Source organism: Anarhichas minor, unplaced genomic scaffold, assembly GCF_050575085.1.
Source record: "Anarhichas minor isolate MPS153535 unplaced genomic scaffold, ASM5057508v1 ptg000028l, whole genome shotgun sequence".
NCBI classification, from domain to species: Eukaryota; Metazoa; Chordata; class Actinopteri; order Perciformes; family Anarhichadidae; genus Anarhichas; species Anarhichas minor.
In genome coordinates, this window is record NW_027466474.1 from 9,384,174 (window position 1) to 9,399,181 (window position 15,008).

Consider the following 15,008-nt stretch of genomic DNA (forward strand, 5'->3'; position numbering starts at 1 on the left):
TTAAAATAAGCGGAATATCGTAGGGTTTGCAATTGTAACATGCCACCTTGGGCTTTGTGAACTGATGGTGTTGACTTCCTGACATTTTCAATTCAATTTTCTAACAATTCATGAAAACCAAACACAGGTTAATGAACAAAAATTAAAAATAAATATTTTACAGCCAAACATACTGTAGATTGGAGTACAAATCATCTAAAAGTGTGTTAAAGATATATTTATTGTTTAAGAGATGACATTTTGAACATCCAAAAATATCACAAGCAGCAGTCCAATCTCTTTTTTCCATAGAAAGATTTGATGATAACATATTATCCTGTACACAAAGTTTATATATTAATAGGCTATTGCAATATTTGGTGGAACATGTTACAATTCACAAAGCTATTACTACAATTACCTCAGGGGTAAATACACTATATCACTGCAAAAATCACTGAACTGCTGAGCAGACATTGAACATGATAATTAATTGTTGTTGCATTTGGAAATGGTTAACATGGTGGATGGAGAAAGATACATCAACAAACGCTCTATTACTGTACAGTACTTTAGAATTCCCTTTTGCAAACTTTTTGAATCACAACTCTTATTTCTACATAGCCCTAGACATCGCATCACAAACACACTCGTACCAACACTCAGCAAATACAGTGCAGATCATACTGGTCCTGAGGGTCTGGAGGTAGGTAACAGCAGGAGATTTCAGGAGCACCATCATCAGTGTCAAGAAATATGTAAAATGAGACAGGAAGGCTAATGCTCAACTCATGCTTCATAAAAAAATCATATGAAAAAATGACATGCAATTACCATACAAAACCATTAATACGAGGCTAAGATGCAAAAGGCACAGGTGGGGTATTTATTTTCCTAATTCGATACTGTAGCTCCTCCATGCCTTATGTTACTTCTTCTTTCGTCTTCTTCGTTCAGCTCCAATTCTCTGTTTTACAAGAAGTTCAGTTTCTCAGAAGTGTAAACACTGCAGGATTCAGAGGTGTCCCTGTCTAGTGGCAGGGTGGAAAAGTAACCTTGTGACGTGCTCCTCCTGTCTTTATCTCCATCTTTTTTGATCTGGAATTTAACACAGTCCTCAGAGGAGTGGAGGCAGTCTGAAGCCCCAGGCACCGAAAAGGAAATCCTTCTCTCTTCCTCATTGTTGTGGGATGTGTCCCGCTAGGAAGGAGTGAAAACACATGTTTGAAAAACATTTCAGTCTGTGAAATACAAATACTCACAGCTGGAGTGTGGTAGTACCTCAGTGGTTGAATTATGACAAGGGGAGCTCGTTGCTGCCAATCTGTGTGCTTCCTGATTCTCAGCTATCGGAGTTCCTACCACAACAGGACTGTAACCCTAGAAATACAAGCAGCAGCACACAACAGCACTTATGGTACATGTACACACACACACAATGCTATTGAACAATTTTAAGCAAAGGCACAAAACCTGTCAACGAGCCTTACAGTATGAGTGGGACTGGCTCTCGGGGTACATTTTCTTGGTGTTTCAGGCGGTTGAGAGTGACTGTAGAAGCCTGAGGGCTGAGGGCTGGGCTGGCTGTAATCCTGCAGAGACAAACACACACAGACATGTCAAAGTCAGCGCAGCCACTTGATTTGATGACAGTGCAAGGAATAGCTCACAACTGACTTGATATAATGAAACTTAACTTAACTTAACATGCTTCGTTTTGTGTGATACCTAAACCTTTCAATCATATCACATGTTCTACAGATGGGTAACAAATTAAGAAAACAGGAACATAAAGTGACTTAGTAAGGAGATGGGCCACCAGGAGACATAAGAACAGCTTCAATGCTCCTTGTCAAAGATTGTTGAAGTATATGGGTCTCTAATGGACGAGTGAAGAGCGTTCTTTCAACAGATATTCCCTCACTTGATGTTTTGATGATGGTGATGGACAGAACTGTCTAATTCCATCTCCATTCATTTATTCAGGTTTCTTCTTTAATTGTCGCCTGACTGTATGTTTTCGTTGTATGTCTGCTTCAATAAACCTCCGCTTCTTGGCAAAAACAAGGCCTCAGAAGGCTTGAGCCACATTATGCACATTTATGAAGGATTTTCAATGGACAGGCCTTCAAGCATTCCTCATACAACATATGGATCAAAGACTTTACAGTCTACGATATGGATTCAAAAAGTATGGACGCTTAAAGAGATGGATTAATTCACATATGCAGTAAAGCTCCAAAAGCCTAGATGCATAAAGCAGTGGAGTCCTGTGATGGCTGTGTTAATACCATATGGTTATTTAATCTGTTCCATATAAACTCCCCACATGGTTTACATTATCTAATAACTAACGCTACGTATTCTCCCCCAACCGACATGTATACAAACTACCCCCTTTTATATTTTGAATTTTATCTGAACTGGTATATTTATTTGATATTTTTTAAATGTATCTATAATCAAAAAAATATGAAAACTGCTGCAAATCACATAAAGACCAATTGATATTGTAAAAATGTGAAACTGTATTTAAAGTTAGATGCAATCTTTCATATAATTACAAAACCTACTACATAATAAAATGAGAGAGAGCAGATGTATTTTGAGAACATGACAGGAAGCTAAACGTACAGCCCTCATATTAATTCTCCTACACAGCTGTTTCAAACAGCAGGACCACTAACCAGGTTCTCCTGATTTCCTCACCTGGATGTTAACCCTCGGAGGGTTGGCCGGTGGCCTGCGGTTTGTTCTGAGGACAGCGATGATGTGCGACAGGCTGCAGTTTGGGTATCGCCTCATGAACAGGATGAAACCAACCAGTGACACAAACATGCCAGAAGGGACAGTAATGGACTTGAGAAGTGCTCGCCATCTGACTCCCTTTTCTGGAGAGAGCAGAGACACAGAGACGGGACGGATGTCATGAGGAAACAAGAAATTCAGAATAAAAATAAGAAGCACATTGAAAGACATGCCGTCACTCACCGATCACCTGTAACCAGGTGGAGGATACCAGGTTGCCAACCACATCTCTGATTTCATACACCCCCTCATGCCTTAAACTCAGCCTCGCTATGACGACCTCATTGATGGTGCCGTTCCTGCCCAGCGAGATGAGGCCCCTGTAGCGCATGTCGTGGTTCGTTATATGGCCCTCGCGGATCAGCTGCACTGAGCCACGGGGGGGCTTGGGGTCAAAAGGGCCCAGGGAGGATTCGTCAGGGTATCGGGTGGGGGTAAATATGAGGTGGGCATGAGGGACAGGAAGAAAGAGGGGCAGGTTTAGAGACTCCTTGGTAAAGCGGGTGACATTGAAGGAGTGCCCTGCACCCAGGATCATGAACACAAAGACAGGGGTGCAGAATGAAGGAAATGCGACGGTATGAGAGGGTGTTAGGTGGAAAGGGAAAGATAAAATATAGATGTTATAGATGACAGGACCCTAAAGTTAAAGAAATTCATTAATTAGCTTGCTAAAAGTCATCATGTCATCTTCCATCTTTGCTCACCGCGGACAGTGAGAGTGTTGCGGGACAGGACCTCCCCCCCGCTGTCCCTCACAGTGTAGTTGCCTTGGTCCGCTTGCGTCACTCTCTCGGCCACCCAGAACCTCCCTCCCCGCAGCAGCCGCCCCCGGCCCGCATCGCTGGTCACAGGGTCCGTCCGGTTCCACAGAACAACTGGCATGGCCTCAGGTGGGGCACCCCAGGGAGAAAACTCCAGTAGGAAGCCATTTTCAGAGATGTGGTACTCAAATATATCCCCGTAGTTTCTGCGGTAGGACTTGATGCATTCTGAAGCAGGACAAAGGAGTGAGGGACTTTCACTTTCTACATTTCAGAAGTTAACTTTCTTTTTATTAAACTACATTGACACTTGTAGTTACTGATTACTTTTCAGATTGAGATTTTGCGTAAAAAACACAAAATGTGCTTAAAATGCAGAATGATTGTTAAAGATTAAAGCAGGTTAGAACCTTTTTTAACTTGTGACCCCTTACTAAAAAGCAGTATCTATTTGATGCCATTTATTACATTTCAGATGTGTCTTTGAGTTTGTCAGCAGTTCCACCAAAGAGACATTGCCCCTCTAAACTTCTTGTAATGGTTTTATTGGTGATATATCGTGATAAGAACACAGGGCTGGATTTCAGAAAGGGAGGAGACTATTGTACCTGAAATAGTCAAACGAACAGCCTCGTAGGTAAATCCAGAGAACAGCTTGATGGCATAAAGTCCCTCATCACTGTGAGTCACTTCTCTCAGAACTAGCATCTTATCTCTGGTCCACTCAAACCGCGGGTCCTTTACCTGCAGTTGTACAATAAATAGGTTTTGGTAACTGGTACAGACACACATCACAGAAGCAGCAACACACTTCCCACTCACAATGGTTTTGTCCAGCAGGATGCGCCGCGGTCCCTCATTGTTTGGGGTAAAAGTCACCGTTCTGGATGTCGAGTACACAGGCAGACGGAATTCCCTCCCAACACACAACATCTGGGCTTCTTCTCTTTCACCTGCAGTAGAAAAGAAAGTCAGCAACCTCTTCAGAGAATATGTTTTGTAGGTGAAGGATGTGTGATGCATTTGACTCACTTGGTACAACCCATCCTATGGGGGGGGAGCAGAATTAATCTGATTATTATTCATCTTCTCCAGCACAATGATTAGACCTCTCATACACTGGAGTATTACTGAAGAAGTTATGGAACCCCCGTCTATTAGAGTTTAAAGTTAGATTTGTAATGGGTTGATAAGTTGTGCAGTAATGAATGACTTAACTGACGTTTAATAAATAATGGAATTGTTTTCAGCCAGGTTTTAGAGCTCGCAATAGGACTAAGTCAGTTCTTGTTAAGGTCACCAATGACCTTCTGGCATCTGACAGACATGATCAGGCTGTCCTTGTTCTATTAAAGACACTGTACTCTGATTAGACGGGCTACATCTTAATATTAGTTTCAAAGAAAGCTTTTATGCATGTTTTTGTTCTAGTTTTACCTTTCCATCACTGCTATTTTATATTCTTCCCAGTTTTAACTTTTCAATCCCGTGTTTAATGATCTCGTTGTTTGCCATTATTATTAGCTATTTCCTCTTCCATGTAAAGCACTTTGTAACTTTGTTAAGGAAAGCGCTATACAAATAAGGTATCATCATTATTATTACTTCTAATTACTTCTTTATAGATCAGTTAATAATCATTAATAAGAATATTGTTTTGGTTTTCCAGGCTGTGGTGATTATCCTCCTCCAGTGTGACACTTGATTTGCCTTTTTAGTTCATTAAATCAGCACAATTACACACTGAACTTCTGCCTAACAAAACAGCAATGCATTTCCCCAAAACAACCTAAACAAAAGAAGCCACCAGGTGTTAATCAATGGAGTTTATCAACAATCAATAGGCTGACAAATCTGGAAAGCCACTTCTTTTCCCCAGACTTTGTTTGTGGAAAATAAAGACGATCAAATGGACTGTTTGACCTCTGACTTCCCGAACAAGATCCATTTATTATCCTCAAATACACATTTACAACTGTGGATTTGACCGATTATGTTAAGAACCCTTTATTGATGACTTGTATCAATGCATTTGTATTTATAATTGCACATGACAGCTGGCAGCGTTTTAGTAAGTGATACATCTGTGACTCTCTATTGATGACTTCATTAACAGTTGTATTCTAAAACTGTACGTCTTATCAAAATAGGGAAAACAATGCAGTTGATGGTTTATCACATAAAAAAGGATTTACACCAGTCAAAGGGATTCTTACGACAAATTGTTTTCTTGGCTTAAGATGACATATAAAGCATTAGTAAATGATCAGTTAACAATTATTTAAGCAATTATTTATACGTAGGGATACTAGAGGGCCTCTCATTAAAAGTGCACCAACAAGATATTCATGAACTTACCCAGAGCAAGAGGAAGGGCAAAAAGGACAGGGAGCAGGACACAGGGGGACATCTTCACCTGTAAAGACAGATTGTTTCATCAACAAGCACAGTGGACAGAGATCTTCATTCATCCACTCAACCTCTGAAAACGAGCCGCGGGACATGCCATCATCGGTCAACAAAGCTACACAAGGGGGCGCTCAAAGACATCTGTGGTTGTTTCTGCAGAGCGGTACATACGTACATCCAAATATAGCTCAAATCGATATTGTAACAGTGATCCATGACGCCCTGTCTGCTGTCTGAATGTCCACTCAGGTGTCCAACGTGTTTCCCAGCCGATGGACAACATTTGCAGCGTTGCAGCGGACCATTAGGCCGCCAGTTATTGATAAATGAACACATCATCACATCGTCCGTGACGCATCTAGTCTGAACTCACCTGGAGGATGTGTGAAGAATAAATCCACCGCTGGATATTTGAGAATGTGTATGTGAATGGGGATAAGAGGATCACAACGTCCTCTGCAGAGCGCGCATGGGCATTGGTCCACTTTTATTTATGGCGATGGTATGCTGTATTCTCTGCGGCTCCTACGCAAGATGCGTCACATGCTTTCGTTACGTTTGCCAGATCCTGGGTATAAGTACGCTGTTAGCGCAAGAAAGTGCCCAGTTACAACGTGGGATCCTCCTGACGGGCTGTGTGACAATATTACATCTAAAACGCTCTCAATAATTTACAATGCTCACTTTTATTATACTATTACTATACTACTACTTATTATTACTTATATATTTTTTTCCAGCAGAGAAATTAAGTAATAATCGGAGGTTCAGGTACTTAACTTGAGTATTTCCATTCAATTCCATTTTTACATTTATTAAAACAATTATAGAGCATTTTCAAGTAAAAAAATCATAACATATGTGTTTTTATAGATCAAATTACCAAATATAGTTATCTCAATCTCAACCAACTACAACATACACATTAATCAAAATGCATTGAATCATTTGAAAACATGTGTAGAATGCTCCACCACCTGATAATGGGTAGGCCTATGTGTGCGCAGTTTGCGCATAGCGCAGTTATGAAGAAAAAACAGAGTGTGTAGGAAGCCTCGCCCAGCCTCGACCGTAACTCAGAGTAAAACTACTTTGCCGTGAGTAGACACCATCTTGCCTGTAATTTGTTCAAATGTTGTGCTCGTTGTTCAGTTTTGTGCGCTCTTAGTTGAGAGAAGTTACCGTAGTAAACGTTAACATGTGCTGTAAACGACTCCTCTCTCTGCAGGACATGTTATTGTTGTACGCGACTGTTGCCTGGGTCTTGTTTGGTGGTGAGTATAATTCATACAACCTCACAGAAAAAAAAAATATGCTCCGATGCAGGTTTAATCTATTGCATTGTTTTCATTTTTCATAAGCGAAGTCTCGGTATCTTATATGTGAGGGCTGTGGAGGGGAGACGGGGGGCGGTTGTAACAGCACCACTTTCACCAATAAGGGATGGGCGAGAGACATGATTAGTTTCATGTTCGACATCTTCCTCCCTGTCCTTGCATATTATGAAATTACACAACTTTTATTTCACAGTCAAAACAGCGATTTTCATGTATGAAAGTAATTTATTGAACCATGTGTTTTGATTGGTACCGATACTGTGGAATTATGTAAGATCAAAATGTTAAGTTAATTATGTGACTTGTATTAAATTAGAAAGTAGTCTCTTATAAAATGTGAAGTATTTCATTCAAGCTTATGTAGCGACCCTTACTCAGGAAAGCTACGAGAGTTATTTTCTTGTGGTCCTTTATTTGTGGACAGTACACAGGCTACTGTGGGCCGTAGCCTACGCCAACAAACAGTCAACACTGTTAGGTCCGTGTACGTTTTAGTCATCTGTTTTACCGTTAATTCGGAAAAACCAAAATACGGAAATACCATGTTCTTGGTTTTTCCGTTTTTGAATTCAGAACCAAAAACGGAAATACGACCGCCCATTTCCGTTTTCCCGTTCTTGGTTTGAAACGAAAAACGAGAATACCATGGTATTTCCGTATTTTGGTTTTTCCGAATTAACGGTAAAACAGATGACTAAAACGACCGATCTGCTCCCGGTCATAGACTAACTCTTCGTTACCAGCACAAAACACAACATCCCACCAGGCATGAGGCCTTCACTGACCTCCGTAAATGCGAGAACCAATCTTATATAACATCTTAGAACACTTTCTGTAAACACCATAACACCTAACATAACAGGTTAACATTATATGTCTTCAGTCCGTTACACTTATTTCAAACCACCATGATGCTACAACCAGCTAAACGATGAATGACAGGTGTCCTCCTCGTGACACCTTTTTTAAAAGTATTACAACTCACCCAGAGACACGTATAGTAGGCTATACATTTCTATTGACGTACAGAGAAGACATTTCTTCTAAAGTTGTAAATGTTTCATTAACAGTTCATCAGTGTGGAATACATTCTTAAAGTTATTTGCAACCCACTTGACAAATTTGCGGTGTCGTCTCAATTTTTAATTCTTCACTCTTATTATTAAAACTTAGCCCAGTAGTGGGGCAGGTTGGGAGTACTGGAACTTCCTGCATTTGACATAATTATATTAATTCTGTGATATAGTTGGAGCAGTTGGAAACATTATTTGTAGTTAGACAAATAGGGGTGCTTTGTGTCCAAACTTGAGAGCTTTAATACAAAAATATAGGGAGTTATAGGTTCTGAGACAAAAAGTTACAACCATCCCCGGTCACCCCTGCAAAATGCTAAGTTTTGTGAACTATGTCAGTAGTTAAAGCAACTGCAGGGTGAAATATGTTCCCAGTATGTTCTGCAAATATATGTGGAATATAAGTTGTATATCTGCTGTTGAATTCATGTTTGCAAAGAGATCAAATCAAACAGAAAACAACAGTAACATAGTCAAACTCAAATTGTACTTGGTGCTAATGTGTTTTATTTGTATTTGTGGGACATTTCTATTAATATGCAAATGCAGTGTTTAGTCCCGAGCCAACCTACATAACCAGACTCAGATTTTACTCTGTTATTTAAAGAGCAAAAAAAGTTTAAGGTATTCATTTAATTTAATTGAATGAATTCAGTAAAATTGAATAAAACACACATATCTAGATTCTGAGCCTCCTTTGCATTTTATTAGCTTTAAGTTTTTATTTAAATTGTATTAATTTATATAGACACTATACATCTCAATACATTTTACTTTTAAATTGAGTTAGTTATTATAAGTTTAGTTCTGCTATGGAGGTTGTATCATTGTTGTTTCATTTTTTTTTTAAACATGGCTTATTTTATGTTATTATACATCATTGTTTATCTTGTGGGCACTGAAACAAATGGAACATGCAAGAATGTTGGTATACAGTACATCTGTCGCTATGATTACATTTAAGCATATACAAAATAATTCACAAACTTTTCTGTGGTTTCAAATGTATTGAAGTTGTTTAAAGTATGTTATCCACATGTCCTCAGTTTTTTTGTATTTGACTTATCTTAATATTCTCTCCATCTATTTCTTCTTCTGATTGAAGGTTCATCCTCTGATGTTACGCCTGAAGAAAAGTGCTACGGCACAAGTTTGACTTTACCATTTTCCTATACACCACCTTTTTTCAATGGACAGTTGTACTTCACTCCGACTAAATGGGGATCCAGGAAGCTACTGATGGATAAGGGGAAGGTGAGCAACTTTTGCCACTTTAATTAACACCATCACCAGAATAGTTATGACATCCAAGATCTGTAACATGACGAAAGTCAGAGCAAACCAGGTTTTGAATGAACAGAATCAACTCTCTGTCCTAAATGAATGTGTTTGTGTTGTCCACCGATTCAGGAAAAGCACCCACGCCTCAAAGTTCAGATTGGCTCAGTTAGATTCACAGATTTGACAGAAAGGGATGAAGGAACTTTTTCCATCTCATATAACAATGATGCACGATACGATGTCGTCAAACTGACAATTAGGGGTGAGAATGTTACACTATATTGTATATTTAAGAAAGGTTCAGAAAACCTTTGTGGAAACAGTTATTTCTATTAGGTGTTTGCAATAAGTCTACCCTGTTTGTTTCTGTATATGCCTTTACAGATTGTGCTGACAAGGTCGTGAAGTATTACAGGGACATATACTCGACTACGGTTCCTAGAAATGCTGAATTCCTGGAGTTCATTCCCCTTCACAGTGCGGACCAGTTAAAGGTCTTGTGGAATCGCACCGACCCTCAGACCAATACCAGAGGCAGAGGGCGGTTTAGACGTAATGACTGGGAGATAAGGAATCTCAATCAGGCAGACATGGGCCACTACAACATCAGAGCAAAAGACAACACTTTGCTGTCTAGGATACTGCTGGAAGTCAGAGGTGATGTTAGGAAATTGAATCTGCATGTGAGCTTTTAGACTGCTGCGTATCTATTAAAATGTTCTGACACTATATACGCTTTATCACCCACAGAGTTCAAAAGAGACTATATTACAAAGGTGAACGAGCGGCTCCTCATCCTAAATCCTCACAGCATTACCCCGTGGACTGTGGCTTTTACACCTGAGGGGGAAAAGGAAAAGCAAACATTGATGCATGAAGGCAATCTGTTCACAGATTATGACTTAGGAACTTTTACCGGGCGGATGGTGGCCGTGCATAACGGCATAGAGATTGACCCTGTGGAAAGCACAGACTCTGGCACCTTTGAGTTTAGAGACCAACAAGGCTACCTGGTCCAGACTGTGCAGGTGTCGGTAAACCCGGGTGAGCAACAGCACATTATTTTGTAAAAAAAACAAAAAACGTATGAACAGTTACTGATGATTCACATTAACATGACCCCCTCCCCGTTCTTCAGCTCTTACAGAAGAAGTTGCGACAGTTGTTTATGTTGGTATTGTTGTCGGGATTATCTTTGCTGTGATCGTCTGCTGTTGCTGTGTGAGGAAGTGCTGTTGTAAAAAGAGCTCTTCCAAGAGGGCCGAGTCTGCTCCTCAGACTGCAGCCACACCTGCTGCGTATTACCGTGTAAGTACTTCCTCAAATTAGACCAACTGTTCGTAATATGTATTGCAATTTTCACTTCAATATCTTGCCTTCCAATTGCAGAATACGAATCCACCTGTGGCCCCAGGTTACTCTGCTGCACCTGCTCTAGATCACTCTTCTCATTACTCAAGGAATGCCGTAGTTTCTAGAGAACGTACAACTATCTCGCTTGAGCCATCGGTAAGTGTTATACAAAGGTTTTCAGACTGCGAGGCGTTTGGAATGCTGCCCGTTAAGAAATCCATTCTTGTTCTGCTTCTAACGTAAATGATGGGGGACAAAATTAAGTCTGAGTTAATCAAATCAAGTTGGTATCGTTCAAAGTTACTACTGCCTTTTAAGCCCCAAATTCCCTTCTTATATTTCCCTGAACAGTGAATTATTGCTGAGCTGTGAGGGACAGTGATGCAAAAAGGACATTTTGTACAAAAAAGATTGTAAGCTTGGAAGATTTTGTCCCCAATCGCTTAAATTGGTTTCACATTAAGATGGGAACTTTTGATGGCCAGTTTGACCAGAATGAATGATTACAGCAAGTAAAATGTGTTTTCATAGCTCTTATGGGCACCAGACTATTGTTTTTATTGTGAACCTATCTTTTAATACACACATATATGATACACACATTCATGGGTTCAGTGTGAATTATACTTTACGAGGATATCATCAATTTCCAATCATTATGATCATTGTGAAAGAGGTCTATGAATCCAATAGGAAATCATAGTAAAAAGACACTTCTCACAACTTTAGAATTTGCTTAAAAATCATCACTTTTTGTAATTGTGAAAGTTTTTTATTAAGTTTTACAATATGTAAAAACCATAATGGCAGACAAACCAGTTGCTACACTAAATCTGGGCACACAAAATAACTTTTAAAAATGTTTTCTTCAATATCAATTTAATCCATTGATAGTTGTTTGTACATCCATGGGGACATTGCAAACAGAAACTGCCGGTAACTAATTCTGCATTTAAGATGGTGCCAATTTGCCAAAATGTATACAAATATAGACTAAAAATACAGGACTCAAGATGTAACCCACAGCATAACACATTGAATCCAAGCTAACATTATTCTTCCTTTTTACATCCCCCAAAGCATGATGGGATTCCTGCAATATGTTCTCATTTTTCTGACTTGCATTTGTTTTACCGTATAGAGGTACAACCCAATTAATATAGATGTGAACCCTCCTCACCCTGAGGTACACACAAACATACAAAATCCACTCTAAATGCATGAAATGTAGGTTATTATCTTAACAAATAAGAGACTCCTCATTCTTAGATTGATTTTTGACTCTTCCCACTTATTGACACTGTTTCATTAACACACACGTTTTCCTTATTCTTTTTTTCCCTTCCCTCTCCAGGTTGCTCCTCTAGGAGGGCAGGGAGTCGATCCGGCTCCTTTACTCGGCTCTGATTGTCTCTCCTCGGACCCTGGGCCAAGGTTTGAGCTGAAAGGAGTGCATTCTGCTCCCCCCCTCAGTTCAGGCTCAACTTTCTGTGATGTGTATACCTCAGATAAACTCAACTTTCTGTAAGGTGCACACCAAAAACTCAAGTGATGCATTGTTGTATCAAGCATTGTACTTTGTGACTAGCGGGAACACAGTCATTTCAGTCCTTGATAGGACTGTGTGATAAAACGCACATGAAAAATGAAGTTCTTGTAAACTTACAAAATCATGGTGATAAGTACACAGGATAAGGACCTGTAGAGAAACAAGATATAATAACCACTATGTTGACCTGTGACAAGACTTATCGTAGGCTAAACACAAATGCAATGTGATCAAAGAAGTTTGAGGCATGTTGAGTAACTCTTGATAACTAAGCAGTAGAGGGCAGGAGTTATACAAATCAATTTAAGAATAACACTAACTCACTGTAGCTCCATACTGTAATTATTGTAGCATGAACAGCTATAATCAGGATATCTGTGTGAAATGTAATATGAATGTGTGTTTTAAACTCAGGTTATATAAGGAATTCATAAAGTACACTTCCACCTGCTGCAAAGTGTATCAAAGGTAAGAGAAATGTTTCAATGATGACCTAAAGTGAGTCTGTAGCAGATTTTAGAGAGTGAGGACATCACACTGACTGCACTCATGGAGATCAGAACACCACACAGCAATTAGAGCCATTGTTACCATCTGTACTTATGTGTTTTTGTATGGTTGTTTTAAACAGCCATATTTATCAACGTGTCTGTGTGGCCTTTATCATAACATTTTGACAAATTGTATGTGATATTTTTATTTGTGCTATGCTTTGTAAAGAAATAAGTCCTATACCGGAAACTTTTACACTCTGTATTTGTTGGTGAATATTTGTAAATTTGATGTAAGCTGGAGCTTTTCCCCATGACTCTTCTTGTGGCTTTGAGAAACTGCCTTAAACATTAGCCAGGAAATCAATGTAAAATATGAATGTTTTATATAAATATTTGTCTGCATTAAATTTAAAGATATGTAACTATACTTTGACTTTTGTGTTTTTGAAATGAGGTTTTCCCCTATTTTTTGAAAAAGTATGGACGCCACAATATAATCCAAAAACAATCGCTGCCTTTTAAGTTTTTGAAGTATGCAGTAAAATTGACTTCATTACATTACAGTTGGATATCAGCTTTCAAATGTAACTTATTTATGGTTGAGAATTTAATATTCTATGTAATTACCTAACTTCATGTTGCTGTTTAAAGGCTAAAGAACTAAAATGCAACAATATATCCTTTTTCCCTTGATCCATACCAAATAACCAAACTACAGGTGTGAGGGGACCTTAGGTCTCAAGCATTGTATGGTTGTTTTAAACAGCCATATTTATCAACGTGTCTGTGTGGACTTTATCATAACATTTTGACAAATTGTATGTGATATTTCTATTTGTGCTATGCTTTGTAAAAAAAGAAGTCCTATACCGGAAACTTTTACACTATCAATGTAAAATATGAATATTGTATATACATATTTGTCTGCATTATATGTAAAGATATGTAACTATACTTTGACTTTTGTGTTTTTGAAATGAAGTTTTCTCCTATTGTTTTAGAGCTAAATAAACTGCCTCACTGGACTGAATAAAATCCCAGAGGTTAGCTGCACTACCACATGAATCCAATGTAGTATCAAATTTACTGTGAGCCACATCTTTTAGATCAGTGTGCCATGACAACTACAACCTTTAGTAAAGCAACATATAAAGAGACGCAATTATGTAAAAGTATGGACGCTACAATATAATCCAAAAACAAACTATGTTTATTGAAAAAAAATAATGCAAACAATACAAGTACTCTGTACCTTTTAAGTTTTTGAAGTATGCAGTAAAATCTACTTTGTTACCAAAAGAAAGCATCTCCTTTCACAGTTACATTACAGTTGGATATCAGCTTTCTAATTTAACTTATTTATGGTTGAGAAATTAATATTCTATGTAATTGCATTACATTACAGTCATTTAGCAGACGCTTTTATCCAAAGCAACTTACAATTCAGAGTCTATCACATTTCTACACCGTAGGCACAACTACGGGAGCAATTTTGGGGTTAAGTGTCTTGCTCAAGGACACATTGACATGTGACTAGTAGAGCTGGAGCCAGGGATTGAACCGCCAACCCTCTGATTGAAAGGCGGCCCTGCCCTTGTGGCCCTTAGCCACAGTCGCCCCATTGCCTAACTTCATGTTGCTGTTTAAAGGCTAAAGAACTAAAACGCAACAATATATCCTTTTCCCCCCCTTGATCCAGACCAAATAACCAAACTACAGGTGTGAGGGGACCTTACATGTGTGTAAAATTAATAAGTAGTTACAAAGGATTTCTGCTCTATAACCAGAATGCGTTTAAGTGTGATTTAGACGTTTGAAAGACATTCTAATTCAGTTGGAAACGTCCGCGCTAAACGGTCCCCTCATATGTTGCACTTCATGGGGCGACCGTGGCTTACTGGGTAGAGAGGGTTTGTCCGCCAACCGAAAGGACACCGGTTCGATCCTCGGCTGCACCGTGT

At 39.1% G+C, this 15,008-nt stretch overlaps 2 protein-coding genes across 6 annotated transcripts; one reads left to right on the plus strand and one right to left on the minus strand.

The window, feature by feature from the left end:
• Window positions 1-202: 202 nt before the first annotated feature.
• On the minus strand, window positions 203-7,295 carry LOC142963155 (uncharacterized). Of its 4 annotated transcripts, none has more exons than XM_076103864.1 (11): window positions 7,143-7,295; window positions 5,910-5,967; window positions 4,584-4,598; window positions 4,374-4,504; window positions 4,160-4,295; window positions 3,495-3,779; window positions 2,971-3,309; window positions 2,689-2,870; window positions 1,470-1,571; window positions 1,261-1,359; window positions 203-1,179 (listed from the first exon to the last, which is right to left on the minus strand). In XM_076103864.1, exons 1-11 carry the CDS (start codon window positions 7,191-7,193, stop codon window positions 952-954), a joined length of 1,626 nt encoding a protein of 541 aa, XP_075959979.1. In that variant the 5' UTR covers window positions 7,194-7,295; the 3' UTR covers window positions 203-951. The 4 variants fall into 4 exon arrangements, with proteins under 4 accessions (XP_075959979.1, XP_075959981.1, XP_075959980.1 ...); XM_076103866.1 differs by lacking the exon at window positions 7,143-7,295 and adding an exon at window positions 6,334-6,518; XM_076103865.1 differs by lacking the exon at window positions 4,584-4,598.
• LOC142963157 (uncharacterized) lies at window positions 6,958-13,474 on the plus strand. Of its 2 annotated transcripts, XM_076103872.1 has the most exons (9): window positions 6,958-7,057; window positions 7,189-7,234; window positions 9,476-9,624; window positions 9,781-9,913; window positions 10,036-10,308; window positions 10,402-10,695; window positions 10,790-10,959; window positions 11,041-11,160; window positions 12,359-13,474. In XM_076103872.1, exons 2-9 carry the CDS (start codon window positions 7,192-7,194, stop codon window positions 12,530-12,532), a joined length of 1,356 nt encoding a protein of 451 aa, XP_075959987.1. In that variant the 5' UTR covers window positions 6,958-7,057; window positions 7,189-7,191; the 3' UTR covers window positions 12,533-13,474. The 2 variants fall into 2 exon arrangements, with proteins under 2 accessions (XP_075959987.1, XP_075959986.1); XM_076103871.1 differs by lacking the exon at window positions 6,958-7,057 and having other exon boundaries at window positions 7,078-7,234.
• The last annotated feature ends 1,534 nt before the right edge of the window (window positions 13,475-15,008 follow it).

What these genes read in the sequence shown, in the direction of transcription:
- LOC142963157 (XM_076103871.1), top strand. Translation starts at nt 7,159, where the DNA reads ATGTGCTGTAAACGACTCCTCTCTCTGCAGGACATGTTATTGTTGTAC. An exon ending in TACTGATGGATAAGGGGAAG is followed by an intron (nt 9,625 to 9,780) that starts GTGAGCAACTTT and finishes CCACCGATTCAG; the next exon opens with GAAAAGCACCCACGCCTCAA. An exon ending in CTATCTCGCTTGAGCCATCG is followed by an intron (nt 11,161 to 12,358) that starts GTAAGTGTTATA and finishes TTCCCTCTCCAG; the next exon opens with GTTGCTCCTCTAGGAGGGCA.
- LOC142963155 (XM_076103864.1), bottom strand. Translation starts at nt 7,193, where the DNA reads ATGTCCTGCAGAGAGAGGAGTCGTTTACAGCACATGTTAACGTTTACT. An exon ending in ACATGTTAACGTTTACTACG is followed by an intron (nt 5,968 to 7,142) that starts GTAACTTCTCTC and finishes CTGTCTTTACAG; the next exon opens with GTGAAGATGTCCCCCTGTGT. An exon ending in GTCATAATTCAACCACTGAG is followed by an intron (nt 1,180 to 1,260) that starts GTACTACCACAC and finishes ACTCCTTCCTAG; the next exon opens with CGGGACACATCCCACAACAA.